Below are 20,916 nucleotides of genomic sequence, written 5' to 3'. Positions count from 1 at the left end.
AATTTGATTCCATTAATTCATTCATTAGGGCCCCAATGCTATGCTCTCCCAAAGGTTTCTGTAAGATTATTTTGGGTAATTTTTCTATCTAGAAGATACCATCACAGATGCTTGGTTTTGCAGATCTAAAAATTGTGAATTTGTGTCTGCAGAGATAACATGCCTCTTCTGAACAGTAAAAATGTTTTAAAATATATAGAGTTGAGAAAGAGAATTCAATCCTATTGTTCCTCTGCAAATCTATGTAGATGGAATCAACCCCGTACCTCTTAAGTGCTAAGTTTCAAGAAGTTCAATTAATAGAAGATTGTTTGGGCTGTAAAAGATCTGGAATAAGGAGGAGATGTTAAGAGCTAAATGTGAGGAGGGAACGGCAGCCAGTCCAAATGAAAGTGAAACTTTTTGAGCAGAATGTTCCTGGAGTCTTGAGATCGTTGAGTATAGCCTGAGATGTAATCAGTCTTTTTGTGAAGATATTGTGTTATTTAGTTAACAAACATGGATGTTTAGGCAAATATAAGAATACATATGCTATATAATGTTACTGTTTTAGTTAAATAAAATAATTTAAATGGTTATTGTTATTGTTTATGATCATTTTTCTCCTTCCAATAAAGTAAAACAAAGTTGTCCTATGATTGATTAACCTATTAAACTGGAGATGGTTCATCTTGCAATGGTTTCATAATGGTAAAACAATCATTAGTTTTTTGATATAACTATAAAACTAATCTGAGAAGTTACTGTTCTAAAAATGAAGCCTCTTCCTGGCTTGTAAATACTAAGGTTTAACAACCAGCAAACATGAGCCTTTATGAACATGTAAAACCATGATTTAAATCAAGTCTTACTGGCGTGATTTAAATCTACCCTGGTTCTAAATTTCCAAGTAAAATCAATTTCAGCAATCTCGAGTTGTAATTTTCCTTTGAAGATTCTCTGCTTGAGAACTGCTACTCTTAAGTCAGCAATAGAATGTCCTGGAAAATAGGTTTTTGAATGTTGTGATTTTTATATCATTTATGTCCATTTGCTCATTTGCAAAGGGAATGACCTGTTTGTCCAATATAGAGAGAGTTTAAGAGCATGCTGACACTTGATGGCATATATAACCTTGGAAGATGAACAAATGAATGAGCCCGAGATGGTATAATTTTGTTGTTAGGTCCCGTAATTGTGTCGTTGGAGTGAATGCGCAGACAGAGTTTATTGCAGGCCTTGGTCCCAGAGTTTGTGTCCATGAGGGACTGGCATTGTTTTGAATGAGGAGTTAAGGTTGGGGAGGGGCTCTCTCTGGGCAAGAAAAGGTTCCCCTCACAATGCCAGTGAGAGAGCAGTATCATTGCCCAGCATGGGCTGAAGGTCATCAGCGATGCATTAAACTGGTTTGAGCTGGGAACTGCATGTGACTTCCAGTGGTGTTCTGTTGTTGTTTTGTTTGGGCTTATCTTGTAGCAGGTCATCCCTCAATATCATTTTGGCTTTATTAATCTGTTTTCTTACTACATCCAGTGGGTATTGCAATTCCAGAAATCTCCATTGTAGATCATGTCCATGGTTTGAAACCCATCTTTGGCTATTTGTTATTTATGGGTACAGAGTGGTGTTTCTGTGGTGAAATACTTTGTATAGGAAAATAGAATGAAATCCAGTTACATTTTATATTTGAGGTAACTCTGACTTTATTATAATTGTACCTTCTTGGTGTCACTTGGCTAATTACAGCTCCAAGGACCAGGGGGTTGGGTCCCAGATTTCTAGCAAACTGAAGAGGTCTCCATTTTTCACCTTATCTGGATAGGCGTGAGAGGATCTTGCCCTCTTGACCTTACAAAGGACGTATGGACTTCCAGGCTTACCATTATGGAACCACAGGGACCTAATATGAGAACGCTGGTGTGCGTAACATAGACTGTAAGCTTCATAGAGCTCCTGATTTTGAATTCAGTACTAAAAATATGGAAGCCTGAAATGATTTTAATGTCTGACTGATATGAGGGGGTCTGTTACAAATCTGGGAGTAGCAGAAATAACTTTTTTTAAAAGACCTCCAGGCAGGGTAGATAGCCCAAGTTAATTTACAGTCCGTTATTGTTGGTACAAAACATACTGTAAAACAATGCTTGTCAAAATGTACAAGTTTATTTTATTTACTTTGGATCAAAGAAGAAAATAATCAGGAACTGTTGAAAAACTTAATGCTTTTGTTACTGGGCATTAATTATGCTTTCCAGTCAATTCAGTTCCTGAAAGATTTAGTCTAACAGCTTAGGCAACACTGATGGATAAAATAAATGAGAGGTGATAATTCTTTATAGAATGCCAGAGCATACAGTGACAGTTCAACCATACCATGGGAATTGGGGGGTGTTCAGTCTCTTACTACTGTTTGTCATAACCAATTTTTAGTCCCTAGAGATGTGAAGAACTGGGGGGAAATGGGCGGGGGGGGCTGGTTTCCAAGGATTTTTCCATTTTTCTGATGGAAAAGTCAAGAAATGTTGGGGAGAATTGAAATACTCCTATGAATTTTTTTTCTTTAACAGTGAATGGTGCTTTTAAAAACAGGGCTCTGTTCACTCAAAATGAACAGCAAGGAAAAGCTTGAGGAATTTTGTTTCCAGCTTTTTTGTTGGGATGATTCAAAAATTTTGAGGAACAGCAGTTAAAAACTCCTAAGAAATATATGTGGAATAGCATTGATATTGTCTGTATAACTCTGCTTTCTGCTTGTTTTTTCTGCTTCTATATAGCTTGTGGACCACAATTAAAAAAAAGAAAGAAATTGACTTTTTTTTTACTTCTAGAGTGAATGGGATATGCTAAGATAGCAATAGGGTGCATTAGTCTGCAGCTGCCTCACTTTAGTATTGGGTATATTTGTAAGTTTTGCTTTTATATTCCATAAATATAGCAGTGAATACAATTTTAAGTACGTTATACGTGATACATTTTATTTTGTTAAAACAGCAAAATACAGTTTGATAGGAAAGTATGTTTTAATTTCCCCCAAAATTTCTTTCCAGAATGGAAGGGAGGATTTTGCTTTGGAATGTTCCATCTTCCCAGAATGTTCCATCTCTGATAGTCTATATGCTTGTTTATTTGTGTATACAATCTCTTTCCAGCCATAAAACAGCCTGCAGGAGTTAGATTGGCACCTTTTTGCCAAGTAGGCATAAAGTAGAGCTTTTTATTCCAGGTAATTTTTGTAGAGCGGATAATAGTTTTGTTACTATAGATGAAAAACTTCTCTGTATAACCATCTACATTTTGTATATCCTTTTTTAGGAGTTGAAGAAAGCCTAGGGAAATAATTTGCTATCGAATAGTATAGTAGCTTTTTAACAGGGTAGATTATTTTAAAGCCTGGTATAAGATGTTACTGAAAGTTAATCTTAAAATAAACTTGAGCTTCAGTTCAGTAAGTAGCTTTGCCAGCAGAAACCTGAATTTGGAAGGTGGGGGGGGTCTGTTGTAGGGCTGCCAGGTCCCTTGGCCTTAAAACCAGGGGTCGGGAGTTGTGGGGAGAGTACGTTCCTGGAGTCCTTACCTTGTGTGAGCGCCTATTGCTCACACGAGTGTGCTCCAGAGCCTTCCTTGTCATGCTAGGAGTGACGCCATTCCCGGCACGACAAAGGAAGCGAAGGCTCCCACGTGTGGCTATTTTGCTTAAAATCACCAGATTTTAAGGAAAAGAGCCCTGTGCTTGGGGGCCTTCGCTTCCTTCGTCTTGCCAGCCAGGTGAGTGGTGGCGGGGGGCGGGGGCTGGGAACAGGGATCCCCCGCCCCCACCAGGGGACTGGCAGCCATAGTCTTTTTGTGAGGTGGCTCAGAATTCTTTGTGATTGTTCCTGGCCCAGCATTGTGGGAAAAATATTGTTTCTGGATATACTGTAGCAGTTTAAACTTTTCATTGTGGCACTTTAGATGACTCTCCGACAGACATTCCTAGAGACAGATGGCCATGGAGCCGATCACACTGTGGCAGACTTGTGTTTGTTATGACCTTCTGTTGATGAAGTGCACCGTAGTTCTGGTTGCCTTGTGCAGTCTGGTTCTGTATGTTTGAGTTGTGCTATCCCAGCTGCCTTTGCTCAGTGCCACTACTGGAGCAGCTTGGGTGTTCACCTCTCTGTGCTCATTGCGGACCTTATGCCTGCCAGTCCTCAACCATGATTTGACCTAGTCTCGAATCAGATAAGCCAGTTTATGCTGCAGATTGTGAGTGCAGCTTTGTGTAGGCAAGTACCCTTTTATAGTCCACTCGAAAGTCCCATTTACTCTTTTTATGTGAGGGTTATGCCAGTAGTTATATGCTTTCTAACAGTCCTAGTGAAAAGTTTTTGAACTTGCTCTATTTTTAATTTTATTACGGGATTTATATTTTGCTTTTATTCATGGCTTAAAGTGGCGTATAAACCACAATTTTAACCATCACAATTTAAAGCCTACAGAATAAAATCTCAAATTACTCCCTCCCTCCAAAAAATGTCTGGAATATGTGTCTCATTAAAAACACTCGGCAAATGGGAGAATCACGGTAAGAACTGCAAGGGAAACAAAGAAAACTACGCTGTGATTAACTTACTAAGAATATTATATTAAGTGACTACTAAGTATTTTTTGTACAGAACAAACGATTTCGACAGAAAGTGTGTTAATTTCTCATGAAACATACAAAACCACACAATTTAAAGGTTACCCTTCTAAAAAGAAGACAGGCAAATAGGGACTATTGCATAGTTTTCTTTGTCTCCCTTGTCATTAAAGACACTGGCAAAAGTCTCTCTTCTGATACATGATTATCAGCATATAAAATAGTCATTTTAAAATTCAAGGGAACACATGTATGTATCTGAAAAATTGAACCCATATGTGTGTCAGAATGAATGTCTTGTAGTAAGACCATTTAAAATGTATGTTCTGTCACACTCCTCAAATGTAATATGTTTGACAAATCTTAATTTTATTCTTTCTGGCACCATGCGTGAGGTAACACCTTTATCTGTTTTCCATCTGTGAAGTGAGGATTTCAGAAGATTCAGCAATCTATTTGCCAAATTGCATTGAAAGTGATGTGCTGTGTGTGTGTTTTTTAATATGAACAAATAAATACTAGCCTGCATGATAGAGCAAATGCCAGGAGTCTTAGATTTTTCATTGCTTTTTCCAGGATTAAACTTCATCTGTGCATTAACATTAAAAGGTGTTCATTAAGCATCATAAAAGCATAATATAACAAGATGAGAAACTTTTTTCCCCTGTTTTCCCCCCCTCTAGATTTTCAGCTGAATTCTCACCTATCAACACTGGCAAATATTCACAAGATTTACCACACTCTTAATAGGCTGGTAATCGCTTGAATTTTTTTATTTGGTAGCCACATAGTCTTTAAAATGTATGGTTGAGGACTCGTCATTTCTTAGGATGAAAAGTGAAATTAAGACCTGTATGAATTCATGGATACGTTGTCTCCTACTTTGTGGCCATTTTATCTTCAGACTGCCCCATTGCTCATACATGCACAACACTTGCACGTCACTCAAAAGCTGGGCAGTTGACCAATACTGCAATAGTACTGCCTGTTTTGCAGTTCCTCTGAGTCTTAGCTGTCAATAGGATTTATATGTTCTCTTAATTGTTTCTGGTACCTCTCCTTTTTCTGTCATTGTAGACTTGGCAGAGTATGGCTTCCAGCATTTCGTAGTCCCATTTACACTGGGGTCAGCAAGTCCCCCACCCTTAAATTTTGCTTCACCTGACCTCCCAACCAGGGTTCATGGTTCCTGTGGCAGCTACAGCCATTCCCAGAGTTTCATGAGGGCTGCTTAGTAGCATCTGAAGCAATGTGCTAATGTCATAGTATTGGCAAGTTTGTTTTTAGACTCTTTCTTCTTATCCCAAACATGTTGTTTGGCAAACCTCTGGGCCTAGCCCTTAATCGACTGCTTTAATTCAGATACTGTATTTTATCCGATTGTCATACTCCTTATTGGTGAGCTGTAAACAGGTCAGTCGGCTTGCTTTGGGAGGAAGATTAAATAGTGGAGTTTCAGCTATCGATGTGCATACATGTATATGCTAAATGGGGTTTTGAGCTTCTGGCAAGTTCATCTGAAATTTGCACAGTCACCGTTACCATACATTTTCAGGCATTAAAGGAAATAATTCTTGGAGGCTTCTGTCTTGAAAGGAGTTATGATAGCCGTTTTAGGATTTTTGTTCTTAGTTAATAACACCTGTGAAACATTCTGAAAATCTTTGTAGATGAGAAACGCATAGAAAATGTAGTGATCAGGTTTTTTGACTTTCTCAAAAGTTTAGAAAGTTTACAGTGGGTTTAGTGTGGAAAGCATTGTAGATGTCAGACCTGTACTAACTATATGTAAGGATCTGCCAAGTAACTCTCAAAGATTTCACGGCATGAGTCCAGGAACTGCACGAGTTAAAGCATTTTATTGATAAGCTACTAGAATCGTACCCCAGCTGCATTCCTTGCCAGGAATGGCATTTCTCTACAAGCACATAACATATATAGGATTCTAAGCACAGCCTAATCCCCAGAGCCCCCACTCCCTTCAGGAAACAGCTGAGCTCAAGGGATGAGCAGCAGGACAAAGCAGAGACGATGTGTTGGAAACTTCAAGGCTGTGTGAGGCACTGCTTCCCAGGCTAAAGAGAAAACACGCAGATAACAGCAGAGCAGCCCCCTCCATTGCAGACGTCCACATTCCAGTCAGAGAACAGCTTTAGCACTTATCATCAGAGTCAAACATTGCACAGGGCCTTGCAGAATACAAGCCGTATGCAGGACCTTGCAGAGTATGACAGGTGACATCCTGACACTATAACAAGGTAAAATAGGGTAGCTAGGGACGTTTCAGTGCTAAGCAGCAGTGGCTGATCTCCGAGTTAATTGCATTATAATGTTTTGCAGAATTTGACGGAAGACGTTGGTCAAGACGATCGTCAAACAGGTAGGGTTCCTAATTACTACATCTGTTGTTTAAATGTGAGGGATCTCATTTTGTTTCCAGCTCTTTGAAATTAGTGCCCGCAAGAAGAAAGGATGATCTTTCCTGGGAAACATCATAAAATTAGGAGAAGACTGGTTATGGCCAATGTAAAGGGAAATTGTCACCCCATGCCTTTTTGTATTCATTGCTATTAATTGTTGTTTGTGCCTAGTGATGTAGAAAGCAGAGAGGTACAGTTGTTCATGTGTTAGCTTTAGTTACTTCATAGTGGCTTGGTTAAGGCTGCACATACGAGAGCTGGGTCTGAGATAGTAAGTTAAATAAACTTGTATTGTCGAAGGCTTTCACGGCCGGAGAATGATGGTTGTTGTGGGTTTTCCGGGCTGTATTGCCGTGGTCTTGGCATTGTAGTTCCTGATGTTTCGCCAGCAGCAGTGGCTGTCATCTTCAGAGGTGTAGCACCAAAAGACAGAGATCTCTCAGTGTCACAGTGTGGAAAAGATGTTGGCAGGTCATTTGTATCTACTCAGGAGGGGTGGGGTTGAGCTGAGTCATCCTGTAAGAGTTTCCCAGGGTGTGGAATGCTAATGGCGGGAGGCTTCACTGTATCCTGAGGAGGTTCTTTTGCATATGGATTGGTGCTTGATGTGCTAATCTTCTCTGCAGGGCTATTGTCGGGTATAGAGTGTTTTGTTAGCCTGGTGTTTTTCAGAACTGGAAACCATGCTCTATTCATTCCTGTAACAGGAAAGAAGAAACCTTAAGAATGAACAGAGCATGGTTTCCAGTTCTGAAAAACACCAGGCTAACAAAACACTCTATACCCAACAATAGCCCTGCAGAGAAGATTAGCACATCAAGCACCAATCCATATGCAAAAGAACCTCTTCAGGATACAGTGAAGCCTCCCGCCATTAGCATTCCACACCCTGGGAAACTCTTACAGGATGACTCAGCTCAACCCCACCCCTCCTGAGTAGATACAAATGACCTGCCAACATCTTTTCCACACTGTGACACTGAGAGATCTCTGTCTTTTGGTGCTACACCTCTGAAGATGCCAGCCACAGCTGCTGGCGAAACGTCAGGAACTACAATGCCAAGACCACGGCAATACATCCCGGAAAACCCACAACAACCATTGAATAAACTTACTAATGTTTTCCTGCATGCTTTGGGGACTTCTTCTACCCTGCATGAACTCCTGTCTTATCCATGGGTCGCTTTGATTCACTGCCCTCCTGATAGGGACTCTTATAATTGTTTGCTGTTAAAGTTGGGGACCCACTTAGAAATCCAGTTCTCAGGATTTCAGCTGTCACCCAGAACAGCTAGGGAGATTGAGCAACCAATGGCAGCAGGATTCTTGGCTTTTAAAAATTTTTTGCAAGTGCACCACATAGGGAGAGAGAAGGGTGGAACTTGCGTGCTGTTGATGTTTGCATTGGCTGATGGGGAAGATAGATGGTGCAAGCAGATGGGGCTAGAATACACACGTTTCATTATCAAGAATGAATTGGAATGTAAACAAATATCATCTAGATTTCTATAATGCTCCAGTGGGTAGTAATTCAACTTTTCTTAACCTTAAAATAGATTATAGTAAGTTATCATATTATGTCTAGAGATTTCCTATTACTTGAGTTGATTGTAATTGTGGCCGTTACGAATTACGCATCTGTTTAATCCGTGTGTTGTTTTCTTAAATTACTTCCATAGGAAATCTCAGGTCTTGCAGTTCATCAGACTGCTTTAGCAAAGTGATGCCTCCAAGAAAAAAGAGGAGACCCACAGCGGGAGATGACCTGTCAGCTAAAAAAAGTAGACACGATGGGTATGTCTGGGTTTGGGAGGCGGTAAGACTTTGTGCTGCCATTGTATGGTGAGCAGTCAGGAGCAGTTTAGAGATACGGACTCAAATTTCAACTCTACCTTTGTTCTCAGTAGAGAGCTCTTTGAAATCTGTGTTTAGTTTTGACATGTAACAGCCCAGCATAAAGAGAATACCTCACCTCATAGAAGGTTGCTTAGGATGGAGCATTTTTAAAAATTGAACTAATGGGTCTTTCACTTTTTATTTGTAGCGGGGGAGAACATATAGTGCTCTGAGCAATAAGAATATTACTCGGCACTTGGAATTTATTTGCAACAAGGTCTGAGATTTTTTCCTTCTCAGTGTTCCTGGAAAATACACATTTATTAAAAGTATAACAATAGTAGACCAACAGAATATTTTAATGACTTTTGTGTGTATGTGTGTATTTGTAAATGCATTTAAAATACTTTCAAATAATTGATTCATATTAACAAAGTTAAAATAACAAAGGCATTTGAAGTTAGAACAATCCAAGTAACATTGCTTAATAGAAAACAAAGAATGGAACTTGCTGTTAAGATTCTTATCTTTCAGATATGAGATGAGGGTGTTAATAGGGGTATTTGTGTCTTAACAATGCAGTATGTATATGTAATTGCATATGAAGCTTTGTCCACCTACTGAGACTTATCTGAGAGAGCTGAATAGAGGGAAAAATAAAGTACTAGTGGGAATATGAATAAATTGAAATTGTTTAAATGAATGCATTCTGGTATCTGTTGTTGACATCTAATTCATTAATTGCTTTGCAAGAATTAATCTGTAAAACTTAACTATTAAGCTAAAGAGCAGGATTGCTCACTTGCCTCAGTGAACATTATATTGAAATTTCAGCTAAGTAATCTATTTATAGATCCATGCTAAATGTATGTGTGTGTGCTGACAAGTCACAACTGACTTATGGTAACTCCATCAAGGGGTTTTCAAGGCACGTGGGGAGCCATTGCCTTCTTCTGCAGAACAATCTCCACCTTCCTTGGCAGTCCCCCAGGCAGGTACTGACCCTGCTTAATTTCTGTGATTTGATGGGATATTGCTATATGTGGTGGTGGAGAGTGCCTTCAAGTCATAGCTGACTTATGGTGACTCCTGGCAGGGTTTCCAGGGCAAGAGTCTAACAGAGGTGGTTTGCCATTGCCTGCCTCTGCAACCCTGGTCTTTGTTGGAAGTCTCACACACAATGATTAACCAAGGCCGATCCTGCTTAGCTTCTGAGATCTGATGAGATCAGGCTCACCTGGGCTGTCCAGGTCTACAGAATTGAAGAAACTTCTTGCCAACTCAATTTAAATCTAATTGCAGCCTTTGGCCACAATCTAGAGCAGAATTAGGCGTACTTAAATCCACTTGAATCCATCAATTTAAGTGGAATTAAGTGTATCTAAATCTCTCATGGATAGGGACCTGAATATGCTCCACTATCTGATAGTCGTGAGATGGATGTGAGAATAGGGACATCTCTGTCACCTCCCTTCCCCCTTCCTTTCTGTTTTGCTTGGAGAAATGAAAACATTAACTTTTCAACTTTGACAGCATGTACAGAAAATACGATTCTGCTAGAATAAAGACAGAAGATGACATGTTCTCAAGCAAAAGGTGCTTAGAATGGTTCTATGAATATGCTGGTAAGGAGAGACATGTACATGGCTTATACATGGTTACTCTGACAATGCTGACATTTTAAGAACAGTATTCACATACCACTCCTAGTCTGAATAAATATTTTTTAAAACTGCTATATGTAGATTATAAAACTGCTGTTTCAGAAGTGCAGCCTATTTCAAATGCTGTAGTCTCTTGAAAGAATGAAGAAATTAATGACCTTTTCACTGCTAACACAACTTGAATCTCGGCTCAAATGACAGCTAGTTTAAAAATATACTTCTTGCATTGGATCTAGTCAGCTTTTCTGCTGCTGAAAAAGAGAGGAGGGACTCCCCTTTGATTACCCAAAAGACTTCTCCGGAGACCATGGGTACTGCATGGACAAAAGCCACATAGTAGAGAGGAAAATTGGATGAATCATGGGATCATAGAGTTGGAAGGGACCCAAGGCCATCCAGTCCAACACCGTGTGCAATACAAGGAATTCACATCTACACTCCCTACTCTCCCATTGACTCCTGCTCGATGTCCAGAGGAAGGCTAAAAACCTCTGGGATCCCTGGTCAATCCCTTCTTGAGCACAGATTGAGTTAAAAAGCTGGCTGGATCCAGCCTACGGGTTGCATTAATGAAAATTATAGTTAGTAAATATGACGCAAAGAGCAGCTGTTCTAAATCACTGCATATTTAACAGGCTAATAGTTTATAGATCAGATGAATACAATTGGGCTTGATTGTAATTTAAACTATGTTTCGTAGGGGAAGCCTTTCAAACCTGCCCTGTTCTTTAAGGAATACAGAAATCTCTTCTTTCTATTTTAGTCTGTTCTAAGGAGTGTATTTTTAAGGTTGGGAGCTACAGATGAGGCCTAAGCTGGAAGTGTGTGAATCTGGATCTTGCTACCCATTGCATTATGCGTGAGCAATGTATGTGATCAGTTGTATATTTGGCTGTTGGGTACACAGAACTGCATGTTCAAGTGAAAGTAACAGTCTCATTTGGTTGTAGGAACAGATGATATTGTGGGTCCTGAGGGAATGGAGAAATTCTGTGAGGACATTGGAGTTGAACCGGAAAATGTACGTTCAGGCTCATTTCAGGTGGCAGAGAGTTTATTTGGTTAATGAAAAATTGGAAGTGCAATGTTCACCTTTATTCCATTCCTAAAGGCTTTGAGTGAAACTCTTCACAAGTTTCTGTTACAAAGAGAACCAAGTGCCGTCTTCTTACTAGGAGAAGAGGGAGGGGCTTCCCAGCAGTCCTCTTTCCTTCTGCTTTATATTTAAAGTATTATAGATCAGGCTGCTTTGGCATGCATAAAAAAATCTTGTTTTGTTTCAGCAGTGTTTCACCTCTGTATTTGGATTTATGCTCGTTTTCAAATTTCTGCAGCCCCTCTTTTGTTGTGCTGTTTTTTGAATGCCCCAGCCGTTGAGCATATTGACCTATGTTGTGTAGTCCACCTTGAGTCTCAGTGAGAAAGGCAGACAATAAATTTGCCTGCTGGCAATGATAAGAAGATGAAATTGATACATGCTCTTTGGATAGGCAGCTGTCAGTGTGGGGTCTCAGTCCAACCCCCTCTGGCTTCCCAGTTGGACCCCCATGCAGCTCTCCAGGTCCAGAGACCTCCCCTTTCCCCTGAAGAGCTAGCTGTGTTCTTTAATTCCTCCCTCTTCAGTTGTAAACAGCATCACAAGCCTTGGCAGGAATCCTTCGCCTCATTATGCCCTTCTGCTGCTCATTCTGAGATGGAGGAAAAGGGCGCCTTAATCCCTCTCCTCCTATAACAAGATCAGCAGAAAACAAAACTTCTGATGGGTTTTTCTCCTTCAGGCATTTGAATGGCTTGTTTCCATTTGCTTTTTTCTTGTAGTCCGTTTGTGAGGGGGGAGGACAGATGGGCAGATGAGCATAAAGGGCAGGACATGGTCACAACCTTCATTCACTGTCCGTCTTCTGTGCAGCCCCACATGGGACTGCGCCTGCGCAGGCCTGCCGACCGGATTTTTCTTTTCTAGCAAACGTCCACTAGGGGGTGCACGTCCGACCCAATGCGCATGCGCGGCCGTTTCCCGCCCGAGCGACATTGGGCGACGTCGCCCCCTTTCCCCTCAGTTTCTTCTTTGCCGCCGACCGGTGAAGATCTAGCTGTCTGCTTTTCTGAGGAAACTTTTCCTGAGGAAACTTTTTCTGATCGTGAAGATGTCTGAGAAGTCGCTTTTTAAGCGCTGTTCCACCTGCTCCACAAAGATGACGAGGACGGACGGTCACTCCGTGTGCCTCGAGTGCCTGGGCGAAGGGCACATCGTCGGGAAATGTGAGCACTGCCAACGGTTCACCCCGAAGGCGAGGGCTGAGAGGGCGAATAGGCTGAACGCCCTGCTGTGGAGAAGGGCGATGCGGGCGTCGGGGGCCCCGGGTACCTCGGGGGGGCCGCCACCGGCTGGTGGGACGGTTGACACCCCCCCTGAGACGGAATCTGTCCGAAGGGCCGCTTCCACTTCGCGTTCCCGCTCGCCGGATCGCCGACAAGCCCAACACCCGACCCCGGATCCGAAGGAGGCTGCGAGTTCCGCGTCGGGTCGCAAGCACTCCACTCCGCAGTCGGATCCGACTCGGAAGCGGCGCCGTTCCAGGTCCCCGTCGAGGTCGGAACTGACCGCCACATCGGCTCCGAAGGTGCCGAGGACTTCTTCAGATCCGAACATTCCGGCTGGGTCGGTGCCCAAGCCGTCGGATCCGACTCCGACTCCGACGTCATCGGCTCCGAGGCCCGCTGAATCGGCTCGCACTGGTCGTGTTCCGAAGGCAGGCCCTTGATCGGATAAACAGGGTTTCTCACCTGTAACTGTTGATCGTCGAGTCTCTTCTGTGCAGACACACATTGGGGACTGCGCAGGCGCAGGCCAGCCGCGGAGAAGATTCTTTTAGCTTCTAGAAATGTGACGGGGACGTTCGGGCCCACCGCGCATGCGCGCCGGTGTTCCCGCCAATTTTGAAGTACAAGTACCCGAACGTCCCCGGCATTCCCTCAGTTCACCTGAGCCGCCGGAGAAACAATGGAGTAAACCAAGCACTCACAGCGGGGCAGGCGGGAGGGAATGTGTGTCTGCACAGAAGAGACTCGACGATCAACAGTTACAGGTGAGAAACCCTGTTTATCGTCGTCGTCCTTCTGTGCAGCCCCACATTGGGAGAATAGCTAGCATCTCACCAATGGGGGCGGGTGTGAGTGTCTATGAGAACAGAGAGTGCAGAACAGCCGTGCCAACAGCGGATTCACGGCGTGCATTCACGTCTATGGAATAATGTTTAATGAAAGTGTCAGCGGTAGACCACGTTGCAGCTTGGCAGACGTCTTGGAGTGGCACTCCTCGCAGGAAGGCAGCAGAGGCAGCTTGTGCTCGAGTAGAATGAGCAGTAATCGACAACGGGCACCGAACTCCAGCTTGCTGATAACAAAGTTTAATTGCAGACACAATCCAGCGAGAAATGGACTGGGCAGAAGCTGGCGAGCCCTTGCGAGGGCCAGAGTAACATAAAAACAAGGCAGGAGACTTCCTGAAACACTTGGTGCGATGTAAATAAAACAATAAAGCACGTTTCACATCCAATGTGTGTAGAGTACGTTCCTCTGGGGAAGAGGGTGTAGGAAAAAAGGAAGGAAGGACCACCTTTTGACGCAGGTGAAATTTTGAAACCACCTTGGGCAGGAACTGCATACTAGTGTGGAGCATGACCGTACCGGGGAAAAATTGCAGGAAGGGGGGGTCACACCTCAGAGCAGACAACTCCCCAACCCGCCTGGAGGAAGTGACTGCAACCAAAAAGGCCACCTTCTGTGTGAGCAGAGGCAAGGGACAGGTAGACAGGGGCTCAAAAGGGGAGAGCATCAGACGGGAGAGCACCAGGGTCAGGCTCCACTGAGGAATAGGATGGGCCCTAGGAGGAAAGGACCTTAGTAGGCCCTTCAGGAACTGTTTGGACAGCCAATGTGCAAACACAGTCCTCCCATCAATCTGCTCATGGAAGGCAGAGATAGCAGCCATGTGCACCTTAACACTGGAGAACGCCAGGCCCTGGGAGCACAGGTCCAGGAGGTAGTCCAGAATGACAGGCAGCGGGCAAGTGAAAGGGGAAACCCCTTTGGGGGCTAACCACCTAGAGAAACGTGACCACTTCCTCTGGTAGGACAACCTGGTAGACGGTTTTCGGGCATTCAGAATCACATTAAGCACCCTAGTAGAGAGGCCTAGTCTGGGGCGCAGAGGAGCCAGGCAGTCAGATTTAGCACTGCCACATCGTGATGCCACACTCCGTCCCTGAGTAGCAGGTCTGGGGCGTGTGGCAGCGGGAGACACCGCCCCTGTGACAGAGAAAGTAAAAGGGGGAACCAATCCTGGCGAGGCCACCGAGGGGCAATCAGGATACAGTGGGTTCGGAAGGCCCTGATCCTGGAGAGGACCTTGTGAAGGAGCGGGAAGGGCGGGAAGGCGTAAAAGAGCCCTGGAGACCAGGGTATCTGGAAGGCATCCCCCAGTGAACGATGGCCAATCCCGGCCCGGGAGCAAAACAGCGGGGCTTGTCTGTTGTGGGCTGTGGCAAAGAGGTCGACCAAAGGCGTGCCCCATGTGCGAAAAACCTTGTGGAGATAAACCGTGTTGAGGGACCACTCGTGCTGGGGCAAAAACACCCTGCTCAGCGTGTCTGCTGCTGTGTTGTTCTCCCCCGCAATATGAATGGCCCTGGGCAGGACGTTGTTGGCAATGGCCCAAGTCCAGAGTGCAGTCGCCTCCTTGCAGAGCTTGAGCGAGACCGTTCCTCCCTGCTTGTTGAGGTAATAGCAGGCTGTGGTATTGTCCGACAGGACCTGAACCCTCCTGTTCCGAATGACATCTGCAAAAGAAGCAAGGGAGTAACGGATCGCTCTAAGCTCTAACAGGTTAATGTGCATGCCCATTTCAAGGGAGGACCAAACACCTTGAGCAGACAGGTGTCCACAACGCCCTCCCCAGCCTAGATTGGAAGCGTCCGTGAAGACGGTGACCTCCGGCAGGAAGGGACCAAAAGGACAACCCTTGGACAAATTCTCAGGGTCAGTCCACCACACCAATGTCCGCTGTATCACCCTCGGGACGGAAAACCCACGGTGTTGACTCATAGTGAGGGGGTTGAAAACCCGAACAAACCAATTTTGTAGAGGCCTCATGCGCAGGCGTGCAAAACACACCACCGCTGTGGAGGAGGCCATAAGGCCTAACAACGTTTGAACCAGGAGGGCAGTTTGGAACCGGTTATGCACGAAGTGGCGGGCCAGGGAGGACAGCCTGCTCAAGCGGTCCGGGGGTAGATAAGCCCGGCCCAGCAGAGAGTCAAAGTGGACCCCAATGAATCTAATGCTCGTACCAGGGGACAGGACCGACTTCCCCAAATTGACCACTAGCCCCAGACCGTCTAGGACGGACAAGGTGAGGGCGATAGAAGCCCGGAGGGAGTCAGAGGAGGGACCCACCAGGAGCCAATCATCCAAATAGGGATAAACAAAACAGCCACTAGACCGTAGATGTGCCACCACGGTGGCCATACATTTAGTGAACACCCTGGGCGCCGAGGCCAGGCCAAAGGGCAAGGCCGTGTACTCATAGACAGCGCCTCCACAGGTAAAACGGAGATATTTCCTGTGGCCCTCAAAGATGGAAATGTGGAAGTAGGCGTCTTTGAGATCCAAAATGGCCATCCAGACGCCTGACTCTAAGAGTTCCAACACCCGGGACAGGGTAAGCATCCTAAACTTCTCCACCTTCAAGTAGGTATTAAGGGCCCGAAGGTCCAAAATGGGACGAGACCCCCCATCTTTCTTATCCACAAGAAAGTATCTTGAGTAAAACCCCCAAGGGGAAGTAGAGACATTGACCACCCGGACAGCACCTTTGGCAACCAACTCCAAAACATTATTTTGTAACACAACATTACAACAAGAAGCACAACGGGGTGGGTGCGAAAGAGGGGGTGCAGTGGTAAACGACAACTTATAACCACGGGCCACAACAGAGAGGACCCAGGTATCCGTAGTAATGAGTTGCCAACGGGGCAAGAAAGGCCGTAGCCTGTCCAAGAACAGGACATTAACAGCGTCCTTGGAGACCAACTGGGAAGCGTCCTGGTCTAGTCAGAAGACCGTGGGCTTCTGCGCTGAAGTCGAGGGCTTGGGCGAAGGAGGCTGCTGTCGTCCCTTGGACCGGCCGGAGCGTCTCGAAGAGTGGCGCTGCTGGCCAGAGTAGGAACGGTGGCCATAGGATTGACCGGAGGGGAACCGTCCTTGGCGCTGGTGGAACTGCTGGTAGGGGGACTGATAGGACCGGAACCTGCCGTACCGATATCTCGGACCCGACTGCGGAACCGAAGGCGCAACCCCGAGCGACTTGGCCGTCTGCTGGTTCTTCTTCATAAGAGAAAGGGACTCATCCGTTTTCTCTGAGAAGAGCTGAGGACCTTCAAACGGAAAATCCTCGACCTTGGCCTTCTTCTCGGGGGGCAGGGCAGTAGATCGAAGCCAGGCGTGCCGACGCAGGAGCACTGAGGATGCCATCGCACGCGCCGCGGAGTCGGCAGCGTCCTTGCCAGCCGTCATCTGTTGCTTCGACAAACGGAAAGCCTCAGCCTGGAGAGCCTTGACCAAGTGACGGCGATCGTCGGGGAGGTCAGAGAGGTAGGACGACAGACGCTTCCACAAGAAAAGATTGTAAGAGCCCATTATTACTTGGAAATGGGCGATCCGGAACCCCAGGGAAGCCGAAGAATACACCTTCCGACCAATTCCATCCAGCTTTCTCCCCTCCCGATCCGATGGAGCCGAAGAGGAGCCCCGTCGGAACCGAGCCTGACCCTCCTCGGCCACGATGGAAGAGGGCTTCGGATGGGCAAAGAGGTAAGGGCAATCTTCCTGTTTGAGGCGATAATATTTCTCAACCTTCTTGGCCGTAGGCGGTACAGAAGCAGGGGTCTGCCAGAGTGCCAGGGCATTGTCGACGAGATCCTCGACAGGAGGAAACGCCACCGAGGCAGGAGAGCCCGAATACAACGGCTCCAACAGCTTACTCTTGGGTTTGGAGGTCGTGGAGGCGACGTCGAGCTCCAGTGCTGCGGCCATTCGGACCATCTGCTCTGCAAACACCCTGTAATCGTCATTAGGGGACGATGAGCGGAGCTCCCCAACAGCATCATCAGGGGAAGGGTCAGAGGCCGCGTCCGACGAGTACTCAGACGGAGACGCCAAGCCCTCATCATCCTCGGAGTCGGAGAAAGCTGCTGGGGTCTGCGTCGGAACCGACGGGCGGTCAGCCGGAACCGAGGTAGAAGGCTGGGGTGCCGAAAGATGGCGACGCGGCTGAGTGGCAGGCGGAGCTGGAGGCAGAGTGGAGGGCGCCGGAACCGTGGCCAGGGGCACCGAAGGACCAGGCAGAAAGGGAGCGGACTGCTGAATCCAAGCCACAAAATCCTGCCAGGAGGCCACGTTCCCTAGGCCCGGGACAGGCTGCCAAGGAGGCAGAGCAGCAGGCAACGGAACGGACCGGTGAAACGGCGCTGGAACCGAGAAGACTGGCTGCGATGGAACGGAGACCTCCGCCGGAACCGGAGCACACGGCAGAGAGCGCTCAAACTCCTGGAACGCGTCCGAAAATCCACGGATCGACTCACAGTCGTCGGGAATCACCGGAGGAGGTGTGTGAGGAGGCGACGGGGTATGGAGGAGACTCCGGACGTCCTCAGGAGAAGGGGCCGGTCCAGGAGAGGAACCAGCCAACGAGGCCGGGGCCGGCGACAGAGCACGGCGCTTGGCCTTTGACTTGGCCTTTGCCTTCTTCGGCGGGGGCTCCGAAGAAGCCTCAGTGGCCACAGGTTTCGAAGAAGGCTTCGAAGAAGCACGTTTCTTCGCCTTTCGACTGGACGGAGCACTCACGGAACCGGAGGCGATCGAACCGTCCGGAGCGGACGCCTCCGTCGGAGCCGAGACGAGCGGTTCCGACGAGTGATGAGGAGCCGGCGAGGGGGCGACAGAGCTGGGCTTGCTCCCGGACGACCCAGAGGCTTTGGGCGGTAGAAGGTTGGCGTCCCAAAGAAAGGCCCGGAGCCTGGCCTTGCGGTCGTTCCGCGCCTTCGGAGTGAAGGCCATGCAAAACTTACAGCGCTCCACGACGTGCCCCTCGCCCAAACAGATGAGGCAGAGGTCATGACCATCAGAGTGGGTCATTTTAGTGCCACACTGTTGGCATTTTTTAAATAAAGCGGAATGGGACATAGTGGAGGCGTTTCCCAGTCAGAAGGAAACGGCAACTCACAGCTAGAAGAAAGTCGGAAGACACAAGCGACAGCTGAAGAACCTTTTCGAACGGCGGCGAAAAAGGAACTGAGGGAATGCCGGGGACGTTCGGGTACTTGTACTTCAAAATTGGCGGGAACACCGGCGCGCATGCGCGGTGGGCCCGAACGTCCCCGTCACATTTCTAGAAGCTAAAAGAATCTTCTCCGCGGCTGGCCTGCGCCTGCGCAGTCCCCAATGTGGGGCTGCACAGAAGGACGACGACGATCCAAAGGTTGCGGATCCGTTGTCTATGTCGCCGGCTCCGATTGACCGGAACCGAAGCTCCGATCCGACTTCAGCCCCCAAGGGGGAAAAAAAGTCGAAGAAAAAATCTAAGCACCAGCAATCGACGTCGGTCCAGACGGATGAGGCCCTCTGGGAGAAACCCTCGACCCCGTCACCGCACCTGTCCTCTCCGTTGCGCCACTCCACTGATGGCGATGGTGATCTACCCGACGCTCCACCTCGGGTTGTCGAGACGTGGCATGCCGATGACTATATGGTGAGGGAGGACCAGCCTTACCACCTTCCTCGGAGTGGCTATGACAGAGAAGGCTCCCTGTATGCCAGCTCTCCATCGTTTGGCAGGGAGTATTGGGGTGACACTCGGAGTGAGTTCTCCCACTATGGTTCTCCTAGGCGCGTCTCGCCTTACCAACGTGCAGAGCCTTATCAGTGCCCGAGTCCTAGCCCACCATCTGACCCGTCACCAGATGACATCATTATTGGGACTGGTCGTGTGTCACCCTCTGAGGACTACCGGCTATATTCGGAACAAATGGTCAGGATGGCCCGTTCTCTCGACATCGAGATATCAGCTGTAGATCCTAAGCCAAAGGACAAGATTCTACAATATGTCCAGTCCGGTAACCCTCCGACTATTGCTTTTCCGTTCACCGAGGGCTTGGTGGAAATCATTCACGACATCTGTGAGAAGCCGGCCTCTGTGTACCCGATGTCCCGCAAGCTGGAAGCCCTGTACAAGACGCGGGATGACGTTTGTGCGTACCTCTTTGCACATCCGCCTCCTTCTTCCCTCATTACAGAGGAAATGCAGACCCGCCAACGCCAGGGGTCTTATGCTGTGCCCATTGACAAGGAGAGTAGGAAGCTGGATTCCCTGGGCAAGAAGTTATACTCCTCTGCTGCCCTGACGCTGAAAATCTCTAACTATTCAGCCATCATGGGGGCGTACCAGATATTCCTTTGGAACCGTATGGCGGCCTTCATGGAAAAACTGCCGGCAGACCAGAGGGTGTTGGCAAAGGTGATTCTCGATGAAGCCCTGCGGCTATCTCAGCAACAAATAAACGCGGGCCGTGATACGGTTGATACTTCTGCGAGGGCTCTAGCTTCCTCCGTCGTCCTCCGCAGACACTCGTGGCTCCGCACGACTGCGTTGCCGGTCGAGACACGTAATAAAGTTGAGAATCTGCCCTTTGAGGGTCAATCCCTGTTCTCATCCAAGACGGATGACTACCTCTCCCAGAAACGCAAAGATCGGCTGACAGCCCGTTCCTACGGCATTCTCCCGACCAGACCATCCACCGAAAATCGGTTCCAGTATCGCCCTTCGCAGGGCTATCGTGGTCGGCAACAGCAATGCCAGCCGTATCCTCGTTATGGGTCCTACAGGCGATTCCAGCAGCCTGCAAGCTCTTTTCAGCGCCGGAGACCTAGCTACCGCCCTCGTTGCGGTCCCCAAGCCCACGATGCCAAAGAGTCAGCAACGCAGCCAAAGCAGTTCTGACTAGAATTTGAACAGTCTGTCATGTTTGGGAGCAGATTGGTTCAGTTTGCCTCTGCATGGGCAGAAATTACATCCGATAGTTGGGTTCTTAAAATCGTTAATGTTGGATATAAAATTCAGTTTGATGTTTACCCAGTGTTGTCTCTTCCTGACCACTCAATACAATCCTCTTCTCATAACTTACAGGCTGAGGTTGTAGCACTGCTAGAGAAAGGGGCTGTGCGGGAGGTGCTCCCTCAGGACCCCCCCTTAGGCTTTTACTCCAGGATGTTCTTGGTAGACAAGAAAGATGGAGGGGTACGACCCATCTTAGATCTACGGGAACTGAATAAATTCGTT

At 46.9% G+C, this 20,916-nt stretch overlaps 1 protein-coding gene across 2 annotated transcripts in view; it reads left to right on the top strand.

Moving 5' to 3' along the window:
* Positions 1-20,916, top strand: part of DCUN1D4 (defective in cullin neddylation 1 domain containing 4) — a 40,061-nt gene that overhangs the window by 6,703 nt on the left and 12,442 nt on the right. For both annotated transcript variants that reach the window (XM_054989505.1, XM_054989506.1), the window contains exons 2-6: positions 5,284-5,354; positions 6,941-6,980; positions 8,700-8,814; positions 10,390-10,481; positions 11,471-11,541. In XM_054989505.1, the coding sequence (XP_054845480.1) occupies positions 5,284-5,354; positions 6,941-6,980; positions 8,700-8,814; positions 10,390-10,481; positions 11,471-11,541 (389 nt within the window). The remainder of the gene's footprint in view (positions 1-5,283; positions 5,355-6,940; positions 6,981-8,699; positions 8,815-10,389; positions 10,482-11,470; positions 11,542-20,916) is intronic.

The sequence above is a fragment of the Eublepharis macularius genome, chromosome 10 (genome assembly GCF_028583425.1).
Source record: "Eublepharis macularius isolate TG4126 chromosome 10, MPM_Emac_v1.0, whole genome shotgun sequence".
Taxonomy (NCBI): Eukaryota; Metazoa; Chordata; class Lepidosauria; order Squamata; family Eublepharidae; genus Eublepharis; species Eublepharis macularius.
This window is presented reverse-complemented; position numbering and strand designations above follow the sequence as displayed.